The sequence below is a fragment of the Erinaceus europaeus genome, chromosome 1 (assembly GCF_950295315.1).
Source record: "Erinaceus europaeus chromosome 1, mEriEur2.1, whole genome shotgun sequence".
Lineage (NCBI taxonomy): Eukaryota > Metazoa > Chordata > Mammalia > Eulipotyphla > Erinaceidae > Erinaceus > Erinaceus europaeus.
This window is the reverse complement of record NC_080162.1, coordinates 155197409-155214198: the sequence shown is the minus strand read 5'-3', so window position 1 is coordinate 155214198 and position 16790 is coordinate 155197409. Positions and strand designations below refer to the sequence as shown.

The following is a 16790-nucleotide window of genomic DNA, read 5'->3' as shown; positions in this document are numbered from 1 at the left end:
GGACAGAGATGATTTGAGAGAGAAAGGGGAGATAAAGGAGACAGTGAAAGAGATATGTGTGGCCTTATTTTCCCACTCATAAGTTCCCTCTTGCAGATGGAAACTGAGGGTTTGGACCCAGATCTTTGCATATGCTAATGCATGCACTCTATTGGATTCACTACAGGATCTTGAGAGTTTCTCTACATACCTTGTCTGATGATTCCTCTAATTCTTTGTTTTATGTTTGTAGCCTAGGAACTCTCTCTCTCTCTCTCTCTTTAAGGAGTTCAGTCTTCTTTTAACAAAAGTTAAAAAAAGATTGTCCCATATTTGTCTATTTCTCTTTATTTGACTGAGCATGTTCCCCTCATATTTCATCTATGTTATAGCAAAAGACAAATTTTATCTCTTTTCAAAGCTGAGCAATATCTCACTGTTGATGTATTCCACATCTTTCTTTTATTTTTATTCTCTTATGAATAAATGTATTCCACATTTATTCTTTATACTCACACATCTGGGTTGGCTATACCTATAGATTCAGATATCAATTTTGTTTATTTTTACAAAGAATGACACCACAGCACTGAGTTATATATGTGTTTTATTATTATTATTTTTTAATCACAGAGATCAGAACACTACTCAGCTCATACATATGGAGGTGCCAGTGGCTGAACCTGGGCCCTCACACATGCAAGTCCTGTGACTTTATGTTTTGAGCCATCTCCCTAATCCTGGATGATCTTATATATGACTTATTATAGTTGGCTCTATCGCTGCCGTTTGCCTTTCTTTAAAAGGCATCAATGAGGGGAGGAGAGCAATGAAGACATGGGGCACTGATAGATGCTGAATTGATCTTGGTGTGTTAAAGGAAGTGTGAGAAAGGAATAACTCGGTGGGAAGACAAGCTGCCTGCATCCTTTGCCTTCTTTGAACCCCTTGATGTGCAACAGCTCTGTTATCTAAATTTCACTAACCTTTTGCACCAAGAAAACTACAAAATTTTAGCATAATAAAGGAGAACAGAATGATATGTGTTTTGAGCACATGGATTAATATGAATGCTATTTATGTGTTCTGATGTTTAAATTAAGTATACTTCATTAAGAAATAGAAGTCACAGGGCCAGGTGGTGAGACACCTAGTTTAGTGCACATGTTACAACCTGCAAAGCGCCAGGTTCAAGCCCCAGTTCCCACCTGCAGGGGAAAAGCTTTGTGAGTAGTAAAGCAGGGCAGCAGGCATTTCTGTATCTTTCATTCTCTATTTCCCCCTTCCCTCTTGATTTCTGGCTGTCTCTATCCAATAAATAAATAAAGATAAAAAATAAAAATAAATTGAAGTCACAGTAGTGGCTCGTATATAACAATATTAGCAAATTCATAAATCATAAAAGGTAACTAGGTCAAAATTTAAATGTCTAAATTCAAAAAGCTATGAAATATTTATATATAAATAATCTTCAAAAAAGATGTTAGTGTGCTTCCCATGAGAATCCTATATGAAACATTTTTTGATGGAGGCCGGCAGTGGTGCATCTAGTAAAGCTACATAGTATGATGGGCAAGGACATGCAGGAGGATCTAGGTAGGAGCCCCTGCCCTGCACCTGCAGGGGGATAGCTTCACAAGTTGTGAAGCAGGTCTTTAGGTGTCTTTCTCTGTCCCTCTCTATATTCCCCTCCTCTCTCAGTTTATCTCTGCTGCATCCAGTAAAAAGACAAAAATCAGCAGCCAGGAAAAGTGTATTCCCACTGTGGCACCGGGCCCCATCATTAACCCTGGAGGCAAAAAAAAAATGTTCCATTTGTTCCAATGTGATAAAATTAAACAGCCTTGAGGATTCTTTCTCTCTCTCTCTCTCTCTCTTTCTTTCTTTCTTTCTTTTTCTCCTTCTACTTCTCCTCCTCCTCCTCCTCCTTCTTTTTTTCTTCCTCCTCCTTTGTCTCCTCCTCCTCCTTCTCCTCCTCCTCCTCCTCCTCCTCCTTCTTCTTCTTCTTCTTTTTTTTTTTTTTTTTTTTAACCAAAGCATTGTTCAGCTCTGATTTACAATGGTGCTTTGCTTTGGGAGATTGAGCCTGGGACCTTGGAGTCTTTGCATAACCATTATGCTATCTTGCCCCACTTTGGGGGGTACTTTTATTTACAGCATATGCCAAGAACATTTAGAAAGACAGAAACAGAGACAAAGTTATGGAAAATTATGTTTTCTAAAAATAGGATTTACCAGTAGATTGAAATATGATATCAAAAAGTACTTTGTAGACAAAGTCCTCCACTATTATATCTAAAGTTCATAAACTAAGCTTTCTTTGAAAAATGAAATTAGACAATACTTTATAAGATTTATATTTTCCTTAATAAAAACTGGATATGTTTAAGATAGAAGTAAAATATTTGAATAGTTTGTTAAAAAATATTTATTTGTTATTAGATAGAGACAGAGAGGAAAAGAGGCAGAGAGATACCTGCAGTCCTGCTTCACCACTTGTGAAGCTTTCCCCCGCAGGCGGGGACCAGAGGCTTGAACCTGGGTCCTTGGGCGCAGTAATATGTGTGCTTCACTAAGTGCACCACCACATGATCCCTTGAAATGGTTTTTAATGCCACAACATTTTTACTTATTTCACTTGCTTGCAAAATAATAATAATAATAATAATAATAATAATAAACCTCTGTGGTGTCACTTAAACAATATTCTACTTCACTAGTGGCTTTAGTTACGGTCACTGAGTATACTGAAATGTAGAATGTAGACTGCAGCAGTCTAGACTAGCTCAGTATTCTAACCAGTGTTTGTTGTGATTTTGTCTTTTCTAGGTGCTCCAAGTGACCAGAGCAGTGGCACCTCTTCTCCTCTTTGTGACAGTGGTTTGCATCTCAACTATCATCCCAACAATACAGTAAGATACTGCAGCATAGTTCAGATTAATGAGACAACAGAGAGAAAGCCCAAAAAGATTACCTATAGGTATAGATGTGTTCTAGGCATATTATAAAAACTGACACTAAATTTTGTTTCTCTGTTGTGTTTGAGATTATTTCTTGCTTCTTCATTGAACCATTATGATAGCCAAAGAAGATAACAAGAAGTAAATTAGGTTTTTGTTCTGCAAGTTTTATATTTTCAGTTTTGTATTAAGTTCTTTGTATGCTGTAAAGTCCTCTTACTTTGAGAGGCAACATTTAACATCATATTATTAATTTTATAACATTGCATATTATATGAAATATCATGTTCCAAGTAGTTTGATGTGATCTTTATAATTTCCTTTTGAAGTTATTTAATTGAAAGTAGACCTTTAATTAATGTTTGCTAGAATTTCTTAGCAATCTCCAAGTATACCAGTAATTAATACAAAGTGAGAAAATTTAATCTACGCAGTGCTCTAAAATGCAATGACTATGTACCTAATAACTGAAAATATTGCCATGGTAATTTCATATATATTTAATAGTTTTTTTATGTTTTAAATTTTTTTATTTATAAATTATTTTATTTATAAATTATTTTATTTTTAAAATTTTGGATTAAACAGTCTTTCTTCTTTTTTAAACTATTTTGGCTACATTTTGTAGTTCATCCTCCAAAACATTTACATATTAAAGGGCATAAAATTCTCTCTGATTATAGGTAGGAATAACAAATATCGGAAGTAGGCGATAGTGAAGCGGATTAAGTGCACGTGGCGCAAAGTGCAAGGACCGGCTTAATGATCCCTGTTCAAGCCCCCTGCTCCCCACCTGCAGGGGAGTCGCTTCACAGGAGGTGAAGCAGGTCTGCAGGTGTCTTTCTCTCCCCCTCTCTGTCTTCCCTTCCTCTCTCCATTCCTCTTTGTCCTATCTAACAATGACATCAACATCAATAACAACAATAATAACTACAACAACAATAAAAAACAAGGGCAACAAAGGGGAAAATAAATAAATATTTAAGAAAAAGAATAACAAATATCTTCTGTGTTTATAAACACAGAGTAGTAGAATGAATTTTAGAAGAATTCTATTTTTATATTCTTGACATTAAGGTATATAAAGTATGTTGCTTCTTGTATAATTCACCCTCCAGGTCCAACATTTGATCTAAAATGTACTACTTTAAACATCTTCAGTTTCATTTTAATTCTTCTTAGATGATCTTTGTTGTACCTCTCCAACAGTACTAGACTTCATTTGGTTTCTTTTATTGTTGTTGTTAGTTAACAATTGTCAAGTAGTATTGAACTTTGTAGTTGAATGATGTGAATACTAATTTCTTAATGAGAAACATGAATATGTGAGTGCTGTGCTTCCATTAGCCCTCCTCAGTTATACAGATTCCATCCTAATATTTAGCTCCTATTTTATTAATTGCTTTATTTATATTCTTCCTTTCCAGTGGAAATGATTTTGATTCTTTTAATGCCTTTCAAATCTTTACTGGGCTGCCCCACCTTTTTGAGTGTTAGCTGCCCCACTTCCAGCTGACTCTTGTAAAGAGCTTCAGTCTGGGAGTCAGGGTTTTACCTCAATCCTATAAATTTTTAGTCAAAGATTTAATGATAAGAGTAGAAGGGCAGATCTTTGTAGGGTCTTGGAATTGATATGGTGGTTGTTCATAACTGCAGCTAGGTTGTTCCTGCCTATCTGTTGCTTTCTTCAGTCCTGACAGATTCATCCTAAGTACTTTCCTTCTACATGCCCACTTATATCCAAAACTTCCAATCTTTAGTTCTAAAGAAAGAGATGTTATTTAGCTTCATGGTAATGTTGACATTCTAATCCTTGCCCTTACACCCTTGAACTTCATTATACCACTGCGAAGCAGAAATATCAGAATCAAATGTATATGGTTAAGAAACATTCTGATTTGCTTTCTTTCATTCCAATGTCATACAAAAATATTGGTGACATTTATTTTATGAATTGTGCTTCTAAATGACTACTAGATGTGGTGCTCTTTAGAAAGCTTCAGTTACAGCAAGAAAATGACTCAGCAATCCTAGAACACCCATTTCTAATAAACCCACTCACACACTTTTAAAAAATATGAATTTTTATTATTGGATTGTTATCTCCCCATTTTTAAGAAACATGTTTTACGTAGATATTTAAAAATAAACTGAACATGTGGACATTAATGAAAAATTTTCAGTAATAGGAAGTTATTGATATTGATTGTGAGCTGTACTCAGGAATGGGTATGCATGGCCCTGAAAAATATTTAGTCTGTCCCTGCCAAAACAAGCTCAGGTGGGACTTGACTTTAAATCATCCAGCAAATCTAGGAGCTTTTTCAGAGTAATGGTAAGTGCTCATTTTTAAGATGATAATTTTGTTTGATCTGTGAATGTTATTATAAATATCCTTATGGTCCATGGCAAAAACAAAGTTTCTCTACCCCTAATTTACAGAGTAAGAACCAAGACCTATAAATTTAAATCAAGTTTATTAAATAATAAAGAAGATAATTATATGGCACTTTAGATAAGTGTACGCCCTTCTGGTAGTAAAGTTAATTATGGATCCCAAATGAACTTAAACTTAAAAAAATCTTGATTTGTAGACTAAATTAGAAAATTAAATGTCATACAAGAAGAAAGGAAACAATGGGTATTAGGTTTATAGTGTAAGAGAATAAAAGCCATGTAGGATTTTGAACATTTGACTTAATTGGACTCAACAAATACGAAAATAGTGCAGACTAAGCACAGTCTCCGTTGTATACATGATATTAGGCCTTATTATCTCATATAGACTCACACACCAGTGCTAACTGATGTTTGTTCTTTATCTTGTGTACACTTTGACTCAAAAGTGAATTATGGAGGATATTTGCTATGAAAATAAAATTGAGAGTAGTCAAAATGATGTTGCTTTTATTTTTAGGCTCACCACTGAGTAAAATTGAATAGTGTAAATTCAGAATATGTACATAGTACAGTTTTCTTAGAGAAACATTCATTTCCCTGGCTTGTCTAACTTCTTAACTTATATTGAACCCATATAGTTCTATTTTCAGTTCCTGCACTTTAATTACTCTCTCAAAAAATATGTATGGATAGAGACAGCCATAATTTGAGAGGGTAGAAAGAGATAGAGAGGGGCTGGCCAGGTGGTGGCACAACTGATTGAGTGCTGTTACAATGCCCAAAGACCCAGGTTCAAGCCCCCTGTCCCCACCTGCAGGAGGAAAGCATAACAAATGGTGAAGCAATGCTGCAACAATCTATCTGTCTTGTTCCCTGTCTCCCCTTCCTCTTAATTTATTCTGTCTCTATCTAATAAATAAATAAATATAATTAAAAAATTAAAAGAGATAGAAAGAGAGAAAACTGTGGTACTCCTTCACTACCCCTGAAAGCTTTTAACTTGCAAGTGAGGACTGAGGACTCAAACCCTTCTTCAAAGATGTCACATTGCCAATTTGGAATATACAAGGTTCACCTAATTTACCTAATTTTTGAGTTAAATAATTTGTTTAACAAATCCCTATCTAAAGGAATTTTCTATGTGCTCACCACAAAAGCTAAATTTAGGTAAACGACTAACCAGGTTCTCAGAAACATTTTTCAAAACACAGACCTTTGTGAATAATTTCTATGCCAGATAATTAGCAATAGCTGTGCCCAGTATGCAGTTCTATTTTGGTAAAGTAATTGCTGTTGATATTTTTGTGGTAGTATACATTGAAGTGTGCTATATTTGGGCAAAGGTTTCTATTTTAAAACAGGACTATGTAGATGGTACTTTTTCCATCTATGTTATTAGCGGTACTGGGAACAACATTAATTTTAAACTTTGTTACATATATATTTAAAATTTATTCCCTTTTGTTGTTCTTATTGTCTTATTGTTATAGTTATTATTGTTATTGTTGTGGTTGATGATGTCATCCTTTTTGGATAAGATAGAGAGAAATTGAGAGAGGAGGGGAAGATAGACACCTGCAGACCTGCTTCACCACCTGTGAAGCGACTCCCCTGCAGGTGGGGATCTGGGGGCTCGAACTAGGATCCTCACACAGGTACTTGCACTTTGCGCCACCGCGCTTAATTAACTTGCTGAGCTACCACCCACCTCCCAAAACTTTGTTATATTTTTTAGCATAATTGATGTACATTTTAAATAGATGACATCATAGGCTGGCATTTGTATAAACAGCAGAATGCATTTTGCTATTGAACAATAAATATTTTGAAAAGCAGTTAGGAGCCATAAAACAAATTATTTTTAATTATTTTATATATAATTTAAAATAACTCTAAACTACTATTACAGAAAAAGACTAGAAAAGTAGTACAATTTGACATAATGAAAGCATGTACCAATATCAACTGAAAATTCTAATTTTATTTAAATATTTGTCATTTCTAATATATAGAAAAATGGTAACCTCTAATGAGACTTAAAACACATATAATTTAAGCCAGAAGTTGTAGACTTAGCAAAGAAATGAGAAAATAAGAGATTGGGTGGTGGCACACCTGGTTGAGCACACACAATATAGTGTGCAAGGGCCCGGGTTTAAGTCCCTGGTCCTTACCTGCAGGGGGAAAGCTTCATTCTTTCTTTCTCTCTCTTAATCTCTCCTCCAACCTCAATTTCTTTTTGTCTCAATCCAATAATAAATAAATAAATAAAATTTTTATAACCATAAAATTTAGATGATGAAAAAATATTGAAAAATTTTCTAAGACCACTCATTGTGCTAAAAATATTTACAAGTTACTGATAAACTAGAAACTATTATAATGGTGCTTACTGTCAAGCCAAATACTCAGAAAATAGCGGTACCTAAACAAACTACTTATTTTTATTTTTGTCAGGTACTATTGCACTACAATACAGTTTTAATTTATCGTTCATGTTCTCAAGTTAACTCACTTCTGTGTCACTTTGTTTTCTCCTTCCCAGTCCATTGTTAGCACTCTTTCTTTTTAATGATCTTTATTTATTTATTGGCTAAAGATAGTCAGAAATCAAGAGAGGAAGGAGTGATAGAGAGGGAGAGAGACAGAGAGACACCTGCAGCCCTGCTTCAGCACTCATAAAGCTTTCCCCCTGCAGGTGGGGAGTGGGGGGGGGGGGCTTAAACCTGGGTCTTTGTGTACTGTAACAGGTATGCTCAACCAGGTGAACCACCACCCGGCCCCAGTTGTTAGCACTCTCTAATGTAGAGATTCCATGGCTCACAATCTTTTTTTTTTCCAGGCAAGTTTTTCCTTTTTAATTTATAAATACACCTTTGCTTCCAACTGGGTTTAGGAAGACCCCAATTCATCCTGTCTTGAACTTTTCTTCCAGCCAAAATGTTACACCAATTCTGAAATTTCCTTCCACCTCATGAAATTGTGGTAATATTGGGATAGGGAGATTGATGGTGTATAGTAGAGATGTTGACACATAGGTACACATTCTTGTCTCACCACAACAGGTGTCTGAAAAACACTATCACCCCTAGCCTAGGTCTTATTCCACCTTCTGGTACCAGGACCTCAAAGTGCCTCCCTCAATCCCCTCCTCCCTCTTCCTTCCCAGAGTCCTTTACTTTGATGCAATGCACCAAACTCAGTCCATATTTTCCTCTGTGCTTTTCCTTGCTGTTCTTGTTTCTCAAGTTCTGCCTATGAGTGAGATCATCTAATATTCATTCTTCTCTTTATAGCATATGTGATTTAAAATGATTTCCACAAGCTCCATCCAAGATAAAATGGAGAAGGTGACTTCTTTCTTAATAGCTGAATAGTTTTCCATTCTGTTTATATACCACAACTTTCTTAACTACTCATCTGTTGTTCATTCATGCAGAAAAAATAAGTTAATTTGTACTTTTATTATCATTGAATTTATTATTTTTTTCTTGTAGTAGTCAATAAATGTCTTTTGGTTACCTAGGGGGAAAATTTTCCCAAGAGGAAATAGTGTGTGGCATAGAAACTCAATCCACAGATGGCATACAAAGCATATTGACTACACAATAAAAGTATCATGACTGAGGATCCAAAGCCCCATGTACAATCCCCCACACTGCTATAAAACAGAACTGATCAGTGCTCCAGTCTTTATATCTTCTTGTCTTAAAATAAAACAAACAAATAAAAAAAAGAAAGAAACAAAAGAAATTCAACTCACAGAAAGATGTAAAGTAAGAACACAAATGTCTGTACTCTTTTCAGGACACCTTATCGTGTTCCTCATGGCCAACATCTCCAGGTTTGAGGTGGGAAAAGCGATGGTGTGACCTTAGACTGATCCCTCTACTTCATTCACGCTTCTCTCAGTATTTGCCTGGGACAGACTTGAGTAGGTGAGTTCATATCAATGATTTGTAAAATTTCCTATTGTATTGGAGTCCTCTAATCAAACACTGAATATGCTGTCTAATTCCTGTTTTCAGCATATTTGTAACAGTAGGAAGATCAACTTGTGCAGAAGGATATAATACAATAAACCATTTATGAATCTGGTGAAAAAACCCAACTTAAATCCTGATTCTATTCCTAACTGAATATGTTTTATTCAGTTCATTTAATGAAGTTTCTACTGGTTTCTTCCTTATTGTTTTAGTTCAATAGGAAATGTTCTCAAAGAAATTGAATAATCCATCTAAATAACAAAAAGTGTGTTGGAATTTATAAATAATCTCCTACTGTCTGTTAAAATAAGTATAAGATTATTAACAAAGGTTTTTTCAACCTTGAACATACATATATATTTTCTTTTTTTTTAATCTACTTTAGTTGCACTATGGGTTTTAAAATTTTATTAACTTCTTCAAATGACTAAATTGGGACTTTGTTGAAGATTTTCTTCTTAAAATTTATTTATTTATTTATTATTGGACAAGGATAGAGAAAAATTGAGAGGGGAGGGAGAGATAAAGAGGAAGAGAGAAAGACAAACACCTGCAGCACTGCTTCACTACCTGTGAAGCTTACCCCTGCAGGTGAGGACCAGGGCCTTGAACCTGTGTGCTTATGCACTGTAGTGTGTGCTCTTAGCCAGGTAGGACCACCACCTGATCCCCTGAAATTTTTCATTATGTGCATAAATTATAAATCATGATTTCTTCCTTCTTATTTCTTCCTTCTATAACTTTGGACCAGAGTATCATTAAATCCTGACTATTGGATGTAGTGACGATCAAATCTGGAACTTCTTGCATGCATATCCTGTGTGCTACCTCTGTAATAGCTTCCTGGCCCTTCTTTCTGGATTATATATTCCTTAAATATTTTGGCTTTTTTTTCCTTAGGTGTTAGTTGAAATGGAAGATGCTGGGATCTAGAAACTTTTCTATAAAAACTGGTACAGTGCATGTTTTCATATTTTCAGGATTTATTATCCCTGCCATCAAAATCATCATAGACTATATATAAATAAGTGGGAATAGCTATATTTCTACAAAACATGTTTATAAAAACAGGTGGCAGGCTGTATCTGACACCATAGCCATAATGTTTAGTCCCTGGTTTAATCACTGATTTTTCAGATCTACTTTTTTGAAGGAAAGTGACAGACCTACATGTTGCCATCTTCTGTATTAAACTGTTTTTGAATTTATCAAAAATTTTCGAAGGTGACCAAACGAAAGATAGCATGTAACTGAGTATAGGTCCAGTACCACATGAGAGTGTCATCATACTGGGGAAAGACCAGTTTTGGGATGTGGCTCCCTCTCTCTTCATATCTTTCTGTCTCTTTATCTGTATGTAAAAGCGAGAAAGGCATGGTGAAATTGTTTATGTATAAGACTTTCTTCTTCTAGCGTTTGCCCTTCTTCCGTAGCCAGTTAACAGCATCAGGTTGAGCCTGATGTAAAGTTTCGAGACCTCCTTTGAATCTGGAGAGGTGGCAGCCGTTGACTATGTGGGTCATAGTCTGTCTGTAGCTGCAGGGGCAGTTTGGGTCGTCTTTGGCTCCCCAGCGGTGGAACACAGTGGCACACCGGCCATGGCCTGTTCGATAGCGATTGAGGAGGGCCCAATCATAACGTGCTAGGTCAAAGCCGGGCTGACGCTTGCAGGGGTCTGTGATGAGGTGTTTGTTCTTTACCTCAGCTGACTGCCAACTCTGTTTCCAAGAGTCTGGAACAGAGAAGTTCAGTGTAGGCGTAGGAGACCAGATTGGGTGACGAGACGTCAAGCGATGGACAGGGTGGGCGAAGATATCTGCGTATATTGGCAGGTCTGGTCGAGCATAGACGTGGGAAATGAACTTAGATGATGCCGCATCCCGACGAATATCTGGCGGGACAATGTTGCTAAGAACTGGCAGCCATGGAACCGGGGTGGAATGGATGGTTCCAGAAATTATCCTCATGGAGGAATATAATTTGGAATCGACCAAGTGGACATGGGGGCTACGGAACCATACTGGGGCACAGTATTCTGCAGTGGAATAGCATAATGCCAGAGATGATCGTAGTGTGGAAGCACTCGCGCCCCATGAGGAGCTTGCCAGTCTTGCAATGATGTTATTCCTCGTGCCCACCAGTATAAGACTGAAATCTTAATAAGTCAACCAATTAATCAACCAACATGTCACACTAGAGAATGTATAGTTCATTGAGTAATTGCTTTAAATACTTCAATATCCGTACATCTACTCAGGTGCCATTGCCCTACTGACTTTCTAAGCATTATCATCTTTATTACTACTACTACATAAGTCAAATACTTTATCATGTAGCATTATGAATTTTATTTATAAAATTGAAATATTGACAATATGATAGGATAAGAGAGGTATATTTCCCCAGAACTCCCTATCCAATCCCCAACCTTGATAGCTTCCCTATTCTTTATCCCTCAGCGAGTATGGACCCAGGGTAATTATGGGGTGCAGAAGGTAGACGATCTGGCTTTTGTAATTGCTTCCTTACTGAACATGGGTGTTGGCAGGTCGATCCATACTTCCAGCCTGTCTCTCTCTTTCCCTAGTGGGGCAGGGATATGGGGAGGCAGGGCTCCAGGACACATTGGTAGGGTCCTCTGCCCAGGGAAGTCCGAATGTCATCATAGTAGCATTTGGAACCTGGTGGTTGAAAACAAGAATTAAGATATAAAGCAGAAAAAAATGTTGACTAATCATAAACCTAGAGGCAAGATACTGCAAATAAAAAATTGGAGTCTCTGTTTTGGAAAAAGTAGTAGGTCTGTTTTAGGTATATTCCAAGGGGCCCATGACTTTACTAGTTTTTTTTCCTGAGCCTGACATCTAATATGCAGGCGGACCTATATTATTGTCTGGGGAGAAGGTATCATAGTTGGAAAAAGGACTAGAAAGCTGGATCAGGAAGAGAGTTGCTCTCAAATATGGGGAAAGTACATAAATATTGCTAACTGTAAACCCCATCAATTTGATCTGGAGTCCATATTCAGCACAGGAGACTATGTAACCTCTGCATCCCTATAGGTCTGATCCGGCATTCTGTGGTCAAGGCTAGGAACATTCCAGGCTTATACTAATTTTAGGACCCATCTTATCTTCCTCAGGTAGTAGGTAGAGTATGTTGCTCAAACTCCCTTCTGAGAATGGGACATTCCTTACCAATGTTAATCCACATTCAGGGCAAGGTCCTATACAGGACCATCTGATGGAGATGACCAGTGACAGTGGCAAGAAGAATCTGTTAGAGTTCTAGGCCCATCATGTCGTTTAGGAATCCCACAACTCCCTGACTGGGGCCCAAGCTGATGGGTGGCCTGCTAGTGACTCAAGAGTTACCATTGAAGTATGCCAGTCTCTTAACCTTACTCAGCTTTTGTAGTTCTTACATTGTCTGACAAGGTTAATTTTGAAGTGATTGAAGGACATGTAATAGGAGGTAGGTGAGGAGGGTGTCTAGGTCTCAGTAGTAATTGTTTCCTTAGGTACTTTAAGGTGTGTTTTTGCTTGATTTTTTGACTCACTGAAAATTTTTGTGCACTTTTACTTTAATGTATATATTTCTCCCTAACTTAAGGATACATATACATATGCCCCTATCTCATGGGCCTTGGTCTATTTCTAGATTTTGAGGCTTCGTTAAGAAGTGCACCACTCGAATGGAATTAGGGAATCATATGTGTTAGGAAAAGTCTCACCAGAGTAATGAAGCTAAAGGGTTGACATTCTACACCTGATGTCTCTGGACATAGTCTGAAGTGAAACATGCCAAAGTGGTACTGGTTACATTGAATAGGATGGGGTCAGTAGAAGCAGTATCAGCTGGTTTGAATTGAGAGAAGCATGCAGGAAAGTGAGCCCCACCCTAGAGGTTCCAGGCCTGGGAGAAATATGGGCTTTATACAGAAAGGAGAAGGTTCCTGCTGCCCTAGGGTTTAAGAAGGCAATAGTTAATTATTGCTATAATCAAATTATTTGGCAATTGGGTTGATTTTGTAAATCTCATTGTTAGTATTTGTTGTATCATACGAGACCTCACCATAATTTATGTCCTTTTATACTATTTACAGATAGCTGTATCTTATAAAGTAATGCCAATAATAGCTTCTATTATCCCTGGTCTAATTTTAGGAGAGTCATCATTTCAAAGAATAAGTCATTGTTATAAATGTATTAACAGTTTGAGCCCAGTGTTAAAATTCAATCTGATTACCAATTTGAAGTTTTAAGTGCTTAGATTGAAAGAATTTATACTCAACTATGGTCTGTGTATCAAAAAGTTTGAAACATTTGATCCATTTTTCCCCTCTTATAATTTATTAAATAGTGATTTATGAGACTATAAGTTAATATGAGTGTATATTAACACCACTCCCACCACCAAAAGCCTGTGCCCCCCAAGCCCAGTGAAGCTGAACATATACACCCTCCACCCAGAGATTTTTACTTTGGTGCCATACTCCAAACTCAGTGAGATTCTACGTAGAGTTTCCCTTTCTATTCTTTCTCAGATTCTGTTTATGAATGGGATCATCCCATACTTGTCTTTGTCTTTCTGACTTATCTCACTTAACATAATTCCTTCTAGCTCCATCCAAGATGGGTTAGAGACGGTTGGTTCATTGTTCTTAATAACTGCATAGTATTCCATTGTGTACACATACCACAGCTTTCTCAACTATTCAGCTGTTGCTTCCAAGCTTTAGCTATTAGGAATTGTGCTGCTATGAACATAGGTGTACATATATCTTATTGGTCAGGTGTTATAGAGTCCTTTGTGAGGCATTAAACCAGCTCCCCCTGCTCCATGCTGCATTGCTAATAGTATGGCCTATTTACATAATCATTGTTTTGCCTGATCTACCCTCTTTCTACCTGGAGACCTGCCCTGCCTGCAGGGTATATGAATCCCACCAGTTAAAACCATTGTAATAGTTGCTAAGGACACTTCCACCTTCCCAGCATGCCTTTTGCCTCTCTCCACCCCCTTTTCTAGCCATTTGAATCTTGCCACTTCCGGTTTTATCCCATAAAACCTACTTGTGTTCCTGGTTTTTCCCTCTTTTCTCTCCCACATCCTGACCTGGAGAAGGGCTGGGGTGCAGAGCGGGAGGCGGCAGCCAGAGGCGTGTCTACCAAAACAGAAGCCTCTGGGTGAAATGCAGAGGGCTTAGGGTAGGTAAGGATCGGGGCAAGCTTTTCTTTCTCTAGAAAGCATGTATGGTGCTGGGTAAGCAGAATGACCTATTCCCTTAAATCTTGGATCTCAGCCTCAAAGTCCCTTAGCCTTTTGGGAGGGGGCCCTGCATATCTCCTGAAAGCTGTGACCTTGGTCAAGAGGATCCAAGGTGCAGCCCTGAGCAAAATGTCCCAGAGATAAAAAAAGCTGTCTCATGAAAAAAGAGTAGAGGGTTTGGGAAGTCTCTTATAAGAATATGGACAAAAATAACCGCAGTACCTTTGTAAAACACAAGGCTGCAGAGACACAAGAGGCTGTATACTTATCTGGGGGCTGAGAGAGTTAGGCCCCATCTTGGGCACCAGAATGCCAGACTAGCATTGCGGGTGGAAGAGAGGAATCCAGGAACTTGTGGTGGCGTGGTAATACAATTCTTTATTCACATGTGAACTCTCCAGAGTCTGGTGTGAGCACAGCAGGTTAACCACAGTGGTGGCCTCCCACTCTGCACTCCAGCCCTTCTCCAGGTTGGGACTCCGGAGAGAAAAGAGGGCGAAACCAGGAACAGAAGTGGGTTTTATGGGATGAAACAGAAGTGGCACGTCATAAATGGCTAGGAAAGGGAGGGGAAAGAGGCAAAAGGCATGCTAGGAAGATGGAAGTGTCCTTAGCAACTGTTGCAATGGTTTTAACTGGTGGGATTCATATACCATGCAGGTAGGGCAGATCTTGAGGTAGAAAGAAGATAGATAGGCAAAATAATGATTATGTAAATAGGCCATACTATCTGCAATGCGGCATGGAGCAGGGGGAGCTGGTTTAATGCCCAACAGTCCTTAGGATATATCCCTAGGAGAGGAATTACTGGGTCATCTGGGAGGTCTATTTATAGATTTGTGAATGTTCTCCAGACTGCTCTTCACAGAGATTGGACCAATTTACATTCCCCGCCAGCAGTATAGGAGGGTTCCTTTTTCCCCACAACCTCTCCAGCATTTGTTGCTGCTCTCCTTTTTGATGTATGCCATTCTCACAGGGATGAGGTGGTATCTCAATCTTGTCTTTATTTGCATTTCTCTGACAATCAGTGACCTGGATTATATTAGCTTTGTGGTTCTCTTCTATAGTGAATATTCTATTCATATCCTCTGTCCATTTTTGGATGGGGTCATTTGCCTTTTTGTTGCTAAGTTTGGTGAGCTCTTTATATATTTTGATTATTAGTCTTTTGTCTGACGTATGGAATATAAACATCTTATCCCATTCTGTAAGGGGTAGCTTTGTTTGAGTGATGGTTTCTTTTGCTGTGCAGAAGCTCTTCAATTTGATGTAGTCTCATTCATTTGTTTTTGTTTTCGTCTCCCTTTCAATTGGGTTTGTAACATCAGAGATATCCTTGAGGTTTAGATGGGAAAATGTTCCACCAATGTTTTCCTCTAAGTATTTGATAGTTTCTGGTCTAACATCCAGGTCCTTTTTTTCCTTTATCTCTTCAGTCATTAAAAGTGATTTTTAAAAACCGGGAGCTAGGTGCTAGGCACTGGCACAGCGGGTTAAGCACACATGGTGGAAAGCACATGGACCTGCATCAGGATCCTGGTTTGACCCCCTGGGTCCCCACCTGCAGGGTGATCGATTCACAGATGGTGAAGCAGGTCTACAGCTTTCTTTCTCTCCCCCTCTCTGTCTTCCCCTCCTCTCTTGATTTCTCTCTGTCCTATCCAACAATGACAGAAATCACAACAACAATGATGATAAACAACAAGGGAAACAAAAGAGAAAAACATTAAAAAAAAAAAGACCATGGAAAAGCCAATCTATTATATTAACTTAGTTTTTGCTTTCTCCAATAAATTTTGTTCCTTAGTTCCAAACTTTTTATTAACATGTCTTTTCTGTTTAGAATACTTTAAAGCTTTCTTATTTTTCTTATTTCAGATTACCCTTCTACTAGCACAACAATTATGCAGTACTATCACGATGGATTTTAAAATTGAAGTACAAATTTGGAGAGTAGGCACATCTGTTTTCCTTTTGCAATTTGTTTCATTGTTCTTGTGGTATGAATTCATAACAATCTTATAACTTAAGACCAAAGGAGAAACATATGTTGATAAATCTGATTACTGTACTTTTCATTCAAGGAAAGTTGCTTTCCTCAGCCATCTGCCAATGAGTATTAAATGGATCTGGTAAAAAAAAGAAAAAGTTTAAGGTGGCTTTATTAAGCAACAAAATACAGAAATCAAAA

The 16790-nt window shown here is 37.6% G+C and overlaps 1 protein-coding gene across 2 annotated transcripts in view; it reads left to right on the top strand.

Annotated features, from left to right (window-relative positions):
- The window catches only part of SNTG1 (syntrophin gamma 1), a 333984-nt gene that overhangs the window by 134856 nt on the left and 182338 nt on the right, over positions 1–16790 (top strand). For both annotated transcript variants that reach the window (XM_060198528.1, XM_060198531.1), the window contains 2 exons: positions 2809–2891; positions 9147–9277. In XM_060198528.1, coding sequence (XP_060054511.1) covers positions 2809–2891; positions 9147–9277 — 214 coding nt within the window. The remainder of the gene's footprint in view (positions 1–2808; positions 2892–9146; positions 9278–16790) is intronic.